This window comes from Oncorhynchus nerka, linkage group LG11 (genome assembly GCF_034236695.1).
Source record: "Oncorhynchus nerka isolate Pitt River linkage group LG11, Oner_Uvic_2.0, whole genome shotgun sequence".
NCBI classification, from domain to species: Eukaryota; Metazoa; Chordata; class Actinopteri; order Salmoniformes; family Salmonidae; genus Oncorhynchus; species Oncorhynchus nerka.
In genome coordinates, this window is record NC_088406.1 from 35,772,261 (window position 1) to 35,785,486 (window position 13,226).

Here is a 13,226-nt window from a genome sequence, read left to right on the forward strand (position 1 = left end):
TATCCTTTAAAAAAAAAAAATGTATGGATACTTTTTGTAATATGCACAGCGAGTTTGCAGTGACCTACATCAAAGTTCAAGGATTATCTCCTATCATAAGATAATAGATGTCTTGTCTGTTTTTTCTTAGGAGTTGGAGTTCTTTGACCGCTCCATGTTGAGCGACGACCTGTTCCGTCAGTTGGGCCAGATAGTGCCGCAACGAGCATTCTTACCGGAGTCTGTGCGAGGTGTGAGCCGGGCGTGTGAGTCCCTGTGCCGCTGGGTGAGGGCAGTGTACCAGTATGCTTGTGTCCAGCGCCACATGGCCCCCCAGGAGACCCGGAAGAAACAGCTGGAAGTGCGCATGGCGGAGAGCCGTGCCCGGCTGCGTGTGGCCAGGTGTGAAGTCCTGTTGTAATTTGGTTGAAGGACAGTAGTGTATGTGTGATATACAGTACCAGTCAAAAGTTTGGATACCTTTTTTTATGTCACATTTATTTAACCAGGTAAGGCCAGTTGAGAACAAGTCCTCATTTACAACTGTGACCTGGCCAAGATAAAGCAAAGCAGTGCGACACAAACAGAGTTACACATGGGATAAACAAACATAGTCAATAACACACTAGAAAATATTTATACAGTGTGTGCAAATGTAGTAAGATTAGGGAGGTAAGGCAATAAATAGGCCATAGTGGCAAAAATAATTACAATTTAGCATTATCACTGGAGTGATAGATGTGGAGAAGATGAATGTGCAAGTAGAGATACTGTGGTGCAAAGGAGCAAAAAAATAAATAGCAATATGGGGATGAGGGAGTTGGGTGGGCTATTTACAGATGGGCTGTGTACAGGTGCAATGATCGGTAAGCTGCTCTGACAGCTGATGCTTAAAGTTAGTGAGGGAGATAAGACTCCAGCTTCAGTGATTTTTGAAATTCGTTCCAGTCATTGGCAGCAGAGAACTGGAAGGAAAGGCAGCCAAAGGAGGAGTTGGCTTTCGGGAGGACCAGTGAAATATACCTGCTGGAGTGCGTGCTACGGGTGGGTGCTGCTATGGTGACCAATCAGCTGAGATAAGGTGGGGCTTTGCCTAGCAAAGACTTTTTGATAACCTGAAGACAGTGCGTTTGGCGACGAATATGTAGCGAGGGCCAGCCAACAAGAGTGGTGGGTAGTATATGGGGCTCTGTTGACAAAACGGATGGCACTGTGATAGACTACATCCAGTTTGCTGAGTAGAGTTGGAGGCTATTTTGTAAATGACATCACTGAAGTCACAGATCGGTAGGATAGTCCGTTTTACGAGGGTATGTTTGGCAGCATGAATGAAGGAGGCTTTGTTGTGAAATAGGAAGCCGATTCTAGATGTAATTTTGGATTGGAGATGCTTAATGTGTGTCTGGAAGGAGTTTACAGTCTAACCAGACACCTAGGTATTTGTAGTTGTCCACATATTCTAAGTCAGAACCATCCAGAGTAGAGATGCTAGATGGGCGGGCAGGTGCGGGCAGCGATCGGTTGAAGAGCATGCCTTTAGTTTTACTTGCATTTGAGAGCAGTTGGAGACCACGGAAGGAGTGTTGTATGGCATTGAAGCTCGCCTGGAGGTTAGTTAACACAGTGTCCAAAGAAGGGCCAGAAGTATACAGAAAGGTGTCGTCTGCGTAGAGGTGGATCAGAGAATCACCAGCAGCAAGAGCGACATCATTGATGTATACAGAGAAGAGAGTCGGCCTGAGAATTGAACCCTGTGGCACCCCCATAGAGACTGCCAGAAGTCCGGACAACAGGCCCTCCGATTTGACACACTGAATTCTATCTGAGAAGTAGTTGGTGAACCAGGCGAGGCAGTCATTTGAGAAACCAAGGCTGTTGAGTCTGCCGATAAGAATGTGGTGATACACAGAGTCGAAAGCCTTGGCCAGGTCGATGAAGACGACTGCCCGGTATTGTCTTTTACTGATGGCGGTTATGATATCGTTTAGGACCTTGAGCGTGGCTGAGGTGCACACATGACCAGCTCGGTGATTGCATGTTTAGGATTTGAAATGGTCGGTGATCTGTTTGTTAACTTGGCTTACCTACTCATTCAAGGGTTTTTCTTTATTTTTACTATTTTCTACATTGTAGAATAATAGTGTAGACATCACAACTCTGAAATAACACATATGGAATCATGTACTAACCAAAAACAGTGTTAAACAAATCAAAATGTATTTGAGATTCTTCAAAGTAGGCACCCTTTCCCTTGATGACAGCATTGCACATTCTTGGCATTCTCTCAATCAGCTTCATGAGGAAGTCACCTGGAATGCATTTCAATTCATTTCAAGGTGTGCCTTGTTAAAAGTTAATTTGTGGAATTTCTTTCCTTCTTAATGCATTTGAGCCAATCAGTTGTGTTGCATACAAAAGATAGCCCTATTTGGTAAAAGACCAAGTCCATATTATGACAAGAACAGCTCAAATAAGCACAAAGAGGATCGACAGCCCATCATTACATCAAGACATGAAGGTCAGTTAATCCTGTGCATTCGCAAAAACCATCAAGCGCTATGATGAAACTGGCTCTCATGAGGACCACCACAAGAAAGGAAGACCCAGAGTTACCTCTGCTGCAGACGATAAGTTCATTAGAGTTACCAGCCTCAGAAATTGCAGCCCAAATAAATGCTTGAGTTCAAGTAACAGACACATCTCAACATCAACTGCTCAGAGGAGACTGTGTGAATCATGGTCTTCATGGTCAAATTGCTGCAAATAAACCAAAGCACACCAATAAGAAGATACTTGCTTTGGCCAAGAAACATGAGCAATGAACATTAGACTTGTGGAAATCTGTCCTTTGGTCTGATGAGTCCAATTTCTGTCCAGAGTTCTCAGGACCTCAGACTAGGACGAAGGATCACCTTCCAACAGGACAACAACCCTAAACACACAGCCAGACAGAGCAGGAGTGGCTTCAGGACAAGTCTCAATGTCCTTGAGTAGCCTAACAATAGCCTGGACTCTAACCCGATAGAACATCTCTGAAGAGACCTGAAAATAGCTATGCAGCGACCCTCCCCATCCGACCTGACAGAGCTTGAGAGGATCTGCAGAGAAGAATGGGAGAAACTCCTCAAATAAGGGTGTGCCAAGTTTGTAGCCTCATACCCAAGAAGACTCGATGCTTGAATCACTGCCAAAGGTGCCTCAACAAAGTACTGAGTGAAAGGTCTGATTACTTATGTAAATGTGATTTCAGTGTGTTATTTTTTTATACATTTGCAAAAATATCTAAACTTGTTTTTGCTTTGTCATTATGGGGTATTGTGTGTAGATTGGGAAAAATAATTTAATCAATTTTAGAATAAGGCTGTAATGTTTCAAAATGTGGAAAAGGTCAAGGGGTCTGAATACTTTCCAAATGCACTGTATGAAGGACTAGGTCAAAAAATATGCCAGTTAAGACAAGAGGATTCAAATATACCATAACTCTTAGTGCCACTATTCAACAAGGGACTAAACTTCCTCATTCGGAATGACTGGGAGTCAGTGATAGCAGCACAAAGTTCGCCATTAAAGTGAAAAATAAACACAATCGTAGTGAATTTCAGCAAGGTACTCAACAGACAAATGCCATAACTGCTTTACTGTCATTAGTCATTTAGACGTTTTTAAAAGTATCTGCAGCCACTTAATTACTGGATATCCCTTCCACTGATCATGTTTCCAATGCTAATCCTGTAGAATCCAGCAATGGCGCTGGTCCCATGAATTTGTGTATTTTCTAACACTTCCATATAGAATTATTGCGTTGTCTTTACCTTCCCATCGTCAAACTAGATATAAGAAGTAGGAAAGTTTGAAGATTGTAAGCATGGGAGCAGGTGGCCTTTAATAAATAACAAACATCTAGGTATTGCGATACTACACCAGGCTGCAGGAGGAGGAGGCCCGGGAGCAGCTGGAGGACATGGAGAGACAGCAGCAGTTCCTCAGACTGGACCTGGAAGAGCTGACCACCCAGCTACGTAAGGCTGAGACCCTGGAAAGAAAGGCTGCTGCTGCAGTACAGCAGGTCCAGTGTCACATCACTGACTGGACTGCTGCAGCAAAGGGAAGTAACACTCATACTAATACATACCAATGGATATGTCCCAAATGGAACCCTATTCCCTATATAGTGCACTACTTGGGCCCTGGTCAAAAGTAGTGCACTATATTGGGAATAGTTACATTACAACTCTTACTGCTATATTTTACCTACAGTAATTTATTTACATTTTAATCATATATTTTTTATATTTTTTAACAATACTGCAATTTTGTTTTTATTCTAGAGAATAAAGAACCATAACATGCTCCACTCCTCTCTTCTGTAGGAGACAGAAATGAATAACCAGACCATATCAGGGGACGCTCTGCTCCTGGCTGCCACAATCACCTACCTGGGTCCATTTTTGCCAGATGTACGGATGGTACTATTGGGGAAGTGGAGAGAGCTGTGTCTGTCTGGACACATTAACATCAACCCTGAGGACCCTAGGACCTCTCTACTCCCTAACCCTGCCTCCGTAGCCCCTGGGCCACCTGGGGCCCTTGAGGCCCCTCTCCATGTCCCCATCCCTATGGGAGCAGAGCTGCAGATGGCCCTGGCTAGGGCTGTAGGGGTGGACCATCGCCAGGTGCTCGGGGTGCCTCCCAGGCTGGTGCTCAAGCTGCTGCTGTGGGGATACAGAGGCCCCTGGGCTCAACACTGGCCCCTGCTGGCAGACGCTCAGCAACATGAGATGAGTGCCCAGGCCATGCTGCTGACAGGTGAGCAACTAGGAGCCCCTAGGAGCTGATCTTAAGTAGGTTTTGTGTTTTCCTCACTAATGGTTAATGTTAGGATTGAGGGAGAGGAAGCTGATCCTAGATCTTTACCTAGGGCAGGTATTCCCAAACTGGAAGGGGAAAAAAACTAAATTCCATTGGGGATATGCAAAATATAAAATTGTGATTCACATTTTAAAAAATACATGTATATATTTTTTTATTCACATTTTCAAACAGTCCATTTATATTTTCCAACGGGGCTTATCTATACATTTGGGTGAGGTTTTTTCCTCGCCTGAGTAGCTTCGTTTCACTGCCAAAAAATAAAATTAAACCATTCAGTGTTCAGCGATATAACACAACAATGTCAAATACAGGTAGCCTAATCAAATAATTAACATCCAATAACATTAACCGTTACTCTCTCACGGCCAGTGTTGCCAACTTCGCCGCTATATTTAACGAGTATTCAGAACCCTCTAGCGACACATTTTCCAAAAAGCGACTAGTGTTGATAAAAGGATATTAGAAGGGTGAGCCGGTTAAGGATCGATTCAGACCAGGTGTTAAAATTGTACGACAAGCGACAGTTTATTTCAGAGGGAGAATATCTGGTACACGTAAATACGGCTCTTCCGTTAGTTCGTGTGGAACGGCAGGCAGAGAGCGCGTAAACAGTCAGCACAGCTCTTATATACGTCACAGAAAGTAGGTTGACCCTAGGAAGATCGGATCTCCGGATTGGTTCAGCTGGTTGTAGTCTGTAGTCTTCCGCCATTGGCTCAGTTGTCTGTCCGTCATCGTAGGATCTTCTTCGGGCACAGTGTTCGGTTAAAAAATAAAAAGGAGATTATGTGTGTAATGTGGGAGCTATCCTGTGGGGGACCCCACAGGCTTTACTGTGAGTTGTAGCCATGTAATTAGCAGTAAGTTAGTCACTTGCATACGAAATAGCAATTCCTTACAAAACCCTGTCTCACCAGAGACGTGACACAACCTAACTGGATCCAGACACAAAGAGAAACTTCTCCCAAAAGGACTATGAAATAAGGCACGGTATTAAACAGAAATAGATATTTATGTATTACCATCATGTTCTCCATTCAATCCCACTATGTACTAAGTTGGCTTTATAACCCTCATTTAACAGAGCGGAGAACAGCTCAAAATAAAAGTAAAAATTATTGTCCACATTAGGCAGCTTTTTCCAGCAGGAAAAAGTTTCTGATACTCTCTCTTCACATCTCCTAAGAGATGTGATATAGTCCAGATACATTACTCCAAGCAAAACCGAAGACATAATCCAAAAAGGAAAAATATCCTAAACTAGGTATGTCTATCCGGAAATGGCCCACAAAGAAAAATAATTTCCCCCTCTTCCCATCCCAGATGGGACACGACATACAATGGAGAAGCTTAATCATTAAAAGCAACTGGATCCCCCTCCTAAAATTGCTGCAAAACTGAAAGATGGGTCTCATGCTCCATACCGTTATCTCGCACCTGGCTCCTGTTATCTAACCAAAAAGACCGCTTGTTCTCGCAACCCCACGCTCTGAATGTGCCCTCCTTCTGTATTTTTTCCAGCATGAGAAAGTTCCATGGCCCTGATACTTTTAAGAATGGTTCAAATCAGCTAGGTAGCATAACACATACATACATCCACACAAGGCAACAGCAGATAATATTCAATCATATATATGGTAATGGCTATAATGTAAAATAACCCCAAGGGTGTGAACAAAAACTCAGCAATGAATCATATAACAGTTACAAAGTGTAAACTACCTTCATGTCAAAAGAGAACAGCTCATTCAAAAACAGAACAAAAGAAAATAGTGTGAAATTTAGGTCCCCCTTTTGACACCAGCTAGGTGTCACTCAATTATCCTTTATTTCAGCAGTCATAGCATTTCATGAAAATAATAAAAAGTCTATTACTAATAACAAGTTATATATGCCTTTGTTGTATGCCTTTGTTCCCCCCAAGGGTGTCACTTATCAAAAACAGGATAAAACTTTATTGTTATTGACATGTAAGATGTAGGATAAAACTTTGGTCATGGAAAACAGAGTAAAGAATTATTAGAAACCATCTGGTCCTCTCAGCTACTTCTATCCTGTACCAAGTGGGCTCCTTGCCACCCAGGGACTCCAAACCATGTGTCATCATCAGTCAGTCCCATCCTCCCCTGAAAGCATGCTTCCGTATCGGCATCGCCAACTGGAGCATCAAGCAAAGGCATCATGCCTGAAGCCCTCACCACATCTGTAACAGACTTGTCAAAACACAGTATGATGCAAGCAGCACATCACATCAATAACAAATAATACAAGAATTAGGTCAGAAATCCAGTAACCATCCTACCAGTGCACTTACCAAACCAGGCCAAGAGAACAGACTCCTCCACCCCCCCCGTGGACCTCATCTTAGCAGATCGTGCATCAACCCCGCCTTAGATTGTGAAGTTTAAAAACTATCATCTGGACTGGTATTAGGAATATACGTGCAACATTGTTTACCGAACATCTTGCAGACGTCCCCCTGAATGGCAAGAAGCATATCCAAGGCAAGTCTATTCTGTCTGGAAACCCCAAATGTGGCCTCAAGCTGTTCAGACATACTAGTGAGTGCATCACGGGAGTAATTCACAAAACGCTGTTGATCATAGTAGATATAATTAATCCATGCAGTCTGTCCAGCATCCACCATGGCTGGACCCATAGTAGGTAGTAAGTGCCAGAGTCCATCATTCCTACCCAAGGCCTGAAACTCATGAGGAATCCCCACTGACACTCCCAACAGGTTAGTGTGTATGTCAACTACATCCTCTGTCCATGGAGCACTACTACATTTGTCTCCCATGGGATGGAATGTTTTCAGGTCCCCTGGTTACAGAACTCAGCAGCTGTTCAGCAACAACATCAACAATGGTCAGTGGAATTATCAAACTGGTCAGACCACACGTACCTTGCCATTCTCCTCTAAGAATGGGTCTCAGCCCTCTTTTGGCTTCACTCATCCACCATACATCAGCCAGACCACTAGTTTGGTTTAGGCCTGTAACTGGCCAAGTGGAATTAATGGTTATGTTACTCCTGCAATCAGCTTCAGGCAATCTCCCATAATCAATGCCATTACCTGTACCCGTGATGCACTCGTAATTGCCCCCATATGCCTCAACACCCCAAGAGGCCCGATGAGGAGGTACTGCAGGAAACACAAGGCTCAAAGAGGAACAGAGGGTTGAATTGGGCTTAACCTGGTAAAACTTCTCAAAATACACAACCACCCCTCTCCTTCTCCTAAAGCAAATGGGTGTAGCCAGAACAGGTCTAGCATAACTTCAAATAATACAGTCCTTTCCTCTCAGGGTTTTAGCTGTGTACCTCATATAAGACAGCCACAAATTGTCCCTACTATCAAAACCAGTCTCAGTTTCTAATTAATCAATAGCCGAATAGTCTCTAACATTAATTACCTGAATGGTATTTTTAACACAGTGGTGGTAGAGGAGTGTGTCCGGTTACCTCTGGTCTTGGCAGTACCTGATAGAAAACACACCCATCATGTCTGTCCTCGTCCTTTGTAGTCCGAGGGTGTGAGTTCCTGCATCAGAGAGCTTAATAGTTTTGATGGTTAGTAGGATTTCATCACCTTTACAAAGTTCAACATTGCTCCCAGATTTCCCCATATCATGGAAAACCTATCCACCCTTGTGGGATCCTCCATGCTATAAGGATACCCTCTTCTCCAATCCCAGAACTGTCCGAAGTCGGTTACCGTGTAATCTCTATTCTAACTTCTTATCTACCCAGATCTAGGGATCTCTTATGCTTATTTTGGAACAAAATACACATCACTTAGCCAGAGCCAGACACATCTTCACCTCTATGAACAAAAACAGGGGTGATAGGACAGGTAGGGTTACTTCATTCGAGAGTTGGCCCCCGAATTCTGTTAATTCCAGTTCTTCTCCCGAACTCTGTTTATTGTCCGGCAGTGAAAAATGTCTTACCCTTCCGCCGTGCGATATGAATCTGGGTAGCTCTTTCAGCTAGCTGTCACCAGGGTCTTCTATGGTCCCCAAGCCTCTGGGACTGGATTGAGTGACTTCACCTGTAGTTCACCTGTAATGCATACAATCCTGGACATACAGGCTTGGTTAACAAACAATTTCTCATATGTTTTATCTGATTATATCTTTAACTTCTATGCCCAATTGTTAGCTTACATTTATTTATTTATTTTTCTTATCCAATAAGCCCCATCCTATCCTAGACCACAATTTACCCATCCCCCTTTTGATACCTGACTCTGCCCAGGTATCAACCTTACCTACTCTAAATAATGACTTAGGTAAGATTAGTATATTATCTTTATGTCTGACATCATGAAGGAGCCCCTTTTAGTTTTCCACATGTCCAATTCTCCCTTGGGCGTCAATCCAGTACCAATTCCCTGTCAAGTTTCTTATCTACTTAAGAACTATCTGCACTACTTATATATTTTCTTAAATATATATTTACCAATTTAAACCTTTTCTCTCATATTTCTCAAATACCACTAAGCTTCTAACTGTTTGACTTTATCCAAAATCATGTCTATGAGTGTCAATCTCTAAAGTCCTTACATTTCCTTAATCCATCTAACAATAATCCTAAATCATCACAGATGTCCTATATACCTGTTAAATTTAATTGTTCCCTCGTTATTATTCAGAATTAATTTGATTTAAGTTACTGTCTCGTCTTTGAATTAGCATTTTAATTACGACTCTTTTCCCAATGTATTATTCCCAACAAATCATTTAGTGAACAGACATCGCCTTGCATCAAAATCTCCGTTCTTATATTAAGTTGAATGAATTAGTCTTTCAATTTGAACCAAACAAACTATTTAAAACGTTCAGTTTATATCTTATACCAATACTAGTGACTATAACTTTCTCTGCAAAACAACCAGTTCAATTACAACCAAAGACTCAGACATATATAACTATTCTTTACACCTCAGCTGGGAACCGAACCCCGGCCTCCCACGTGGCAGGCGAGAACTCCACCACTGAACCACCAATGCTATGGAACTGAGATTCTCCGCAAATAGACCCAATTTACAGTTATCTGTATTTGTTACTCCGGCATCTGAACAACAGAAAATAGCACTAATTTAAACGCCCAAAGTTTTCCCTCAATTAGGATTCTCATTAATCTCGCTCCCTTCGTATCTGACCCTTCTTTCTTAAATACTTGAATTTTGTTCTTTTCTGTCTCTTTCTCTCTAGCTTCCTGCAACGTCTCTTTTAACCCACATTCCATTGTTTTCAGCTGAACTGCGGATGGCGGTCCTCCTCCTAAATGACCTTCCTGTGTCCATTTTAGCTTTAAACCCTCCCAAACTTTCTTCATGTGCTTCCATTGTCCCTTTCCCCTGATCTAGATTCTATTTTTTGTTCTAAAACTCATTAAACCTCAGTTTTGGAGTATTGGGGGTCGCCATTGTGAATTTGCTTTAGTCGTAATTAAATTTAATTCAATCGGAATTTAATCGTAGTTTTAATCGTAATCCTCTCCTTCTATCTGAATATAGTTAGCATATACTTACTGCCCGACGTTGATTAATACCCACGATATACTGAAGAGACACTGCTACACGTGCTCTGTCTTATCTCTGAGCTTCTCCTTTGTATGTTTTAGTTCGAGAAAAACGCATGAGTCGGTATGGGATTTGTGGAGCGCACAACCAAGGGATCTATTCGACTAATTAGTCTCAACTTTCAAATATTATGTTCAGATATTATTTCAATTATACATCAGTCATTTCATTCCTGATTATACATCCAACACAGAAGTCATTGATACATACAATATAGAAGTTTGGTTTATCCAATAATCCTTATTATATAATTCTATCTCTCTATGTGACCACCAACAATCTTAATGGAAACAATTACAACCACCTTTCATTTTCATTTAAACAGTTACAAATAGACAAAACAAGACAAAACACACAATTACAGGTTATATCTCTGATTTCTTATTAATCGACCCCTATCAGAAACTAAGCGGATTTACTGGATAGAATTCAACTCTAGAATCCAACTCTATCCCCTACTGACCCCTATCGAATTAACAATATCAAAATTAATACACGTTATCTCTCTGACCCCTGAAAGCCGATCCTTATCAGTGAATTTCTATCGGACTGTGCCGTGCCGGGTCGCAGGAGAAAATGACACTTTCCCCCCTCGGTGCCAGATTTAATGAATAGTAATTAACTATCCCCTTACCGATCTCTATTCCTGATTTATATCACACTAACCCCTATCAGAATTAATACACACATGTCCAATCCCTATCGGAACTGAATTTATATATGTCCGATCCCTATTGGAACTTTTTAGGCCTTTAAGTGATCTCTCATCATTGAAAGCTATCAGACTGCGCTGACCGGGTCACGGACAAAATTACACAATCTATCCCCTCGGCGCCAGATTTAATGAATAGTAATCAGCTATCCCCTTACTGATATCTCATCAATGATTTATATCACACCAGCCGTCGCTGGCTCGTACCACATATGTTCACTCTACTGTTCTTTGACTCGTCAGCAAATTATAAATTTACACAAGAATTCATACTTACTCGGAAATACTGATCAGAATTTAGACAGACTATACGACAATATGCAAAGTTTGATTTAACAGGTTTTGCTTACCTTGTTTATGGTGCACCTTTTAGATCAGTTTCCGAGTTGAGCAGAATTATTGTCCTCCCCCCCGAATTTCTTTCACCCGTCTCTTTTTGGAACCGTCCTTCCGTCACTCTCCTTCTCACCCAATCAACTCACTTCGACCGGACCGTTATTCAACCATCCTCTGGCTACCATGTTTTGTTGATAAAAGGATATTAGAAGGGTGAGCCGTTAAGGATCGATTCAGACCAGGTGTTAAAATTGTACGACAAGCGACAGTTTATTTCAGAGGGAGAATATCTGGTACACGTAAATACACTCTTCCGTTAGTTCGTGTGGAACGGCAGGCAGAGAGCGCGTAAACAGTCAGCACAGCTCTTATATACGTCACAGAAAGTAGGTTGACCCTAGGAAGATCGGATCTCCGGATTGGTTCAGCTGGTTGTAGTCTGTAGTCTTCCGCCATTGGCTCAGTTGTCTGTCCGTCATCGTAGGATCTTCTTCGGGCACAGTGTTCGGTTAAAAAATAAAAAGGAGATTATGTGTGTAATGTGGGAGCTATCCTGTGGGGGACCCCACAGGCTTTACTGTGAGTTGTAGCCATGTAATTAGCAGTAAATTAGTCACTTGCATACGAAATAGCAATTCCTTACACTAGCGACAAATCTAGCGACTTTTTCTGGTGTTATTGGAGACTGATGTGAATGCACGTATCGTTCTTACTCTTCTCAACGAGCAGCGGGTGCTGCCGTGGGCCCCACTCCCGTCCCAAAGCACTCAGACGGCCCATCCTCGCGCAGCAGTCCCTCCCAGCTGCAGGAGATGTTCACCCCTCCGCGTCCAGACTGCAAATGAATCGCGCATGCGGGAAGCCGCTGCTGGCTGATCCCGCCCTGGCATACAGAGGGCGGGATGTGAAAGTAAAAATAAAATAAAAACTAAATAACTCCGCCAGTGTCTCTTTTGGGTCACTTTTGCCGGTCCCAAGCCCGGATAAAGGGTTGGAATTGTGACATAAAAAAAAAAAGAATCGACAGAAGAAAGTTAATTTGTGGTTCTAAACATATATTTAAGGGTGTTTTTTAACTCACTTTTTGTCTCTCCGAAGAAGTTATTCCTCTCTCCTACAGCGCCCGTCACAATTACGTGCACATGGCCAATTATGAAAATTATGTGATGCAGTCATTTAGCGACTTTTAGGACAGCCAATATCTACTTTGCTTACTGAAGAATTGGCAACACTGTTTCGCGGGAATTCCATTACTGGCCCGTATGTAGCCGGAAGTAGCTGCTGCTCATTCCGTTTGCTCGAAAATGGATGAATGGTTAGAAAGAGTAAGGCCAGCGTCCATAGACAGATACCAGCAGTACTAAACCTGCATCTGTTGACGACACAAGTTGTTCTGCTTCCACGAGCACATCCAATGCTAGCATCAGTAATTCTACATGTGTTGTTAACTTAGCTAGCATGGACACTGACAGTTGTGAATCTGATGCAGCCGAAGAGCTACTGCCCCCTTACCCGGAAAGCACCGAACAGTTGGACCATCGAAGAGGCGCAAATATGATGAGAACTACATTGATTTGGGGTTCACTTCTATTGAGAGTAGTGCCTTTCTTTAGCCACAGTGTGTTATATGTGCAAAAAATCTCACAAGTCGATGAAACATTCACTCTTGCACAGACATTTAGAAACAAAACATGCCCATTTAAAAATAAGCCACAGGATTTTTTTTGAGCGAGAATT

At 42.4% G+C, this 13,226-nt stretch overlaps 1 protein-coding gene across 1 annotated transcript in view; it reads left to right on the plus strand.

Moving 5' to 3' along the window:
• Nucleotides 1-13,226, plus strand: part of LOC115137768 (dynein heavy chain domain-containing protein 1) — a 65,744-nt gene that overhangs the window by 33,704 nt on the left and 18,814 nt on the right. Inside the window, exons 29-31 of the mRNA XM_065024063.1 lie at nt 131-381; nt 3,904-4,153; nt 4,350-4,785. Of these exons, the coding sequence (XP_064880135.1) occupies nt 131-381; nt 3,904-4,153; nt 4,350-4,785 (937 nt within the window). The remainder of the gene's footprint in view (nt 1-130; nt 382-3,903; nt 4,154-4,349; nt 4,786-13,226) is intronic.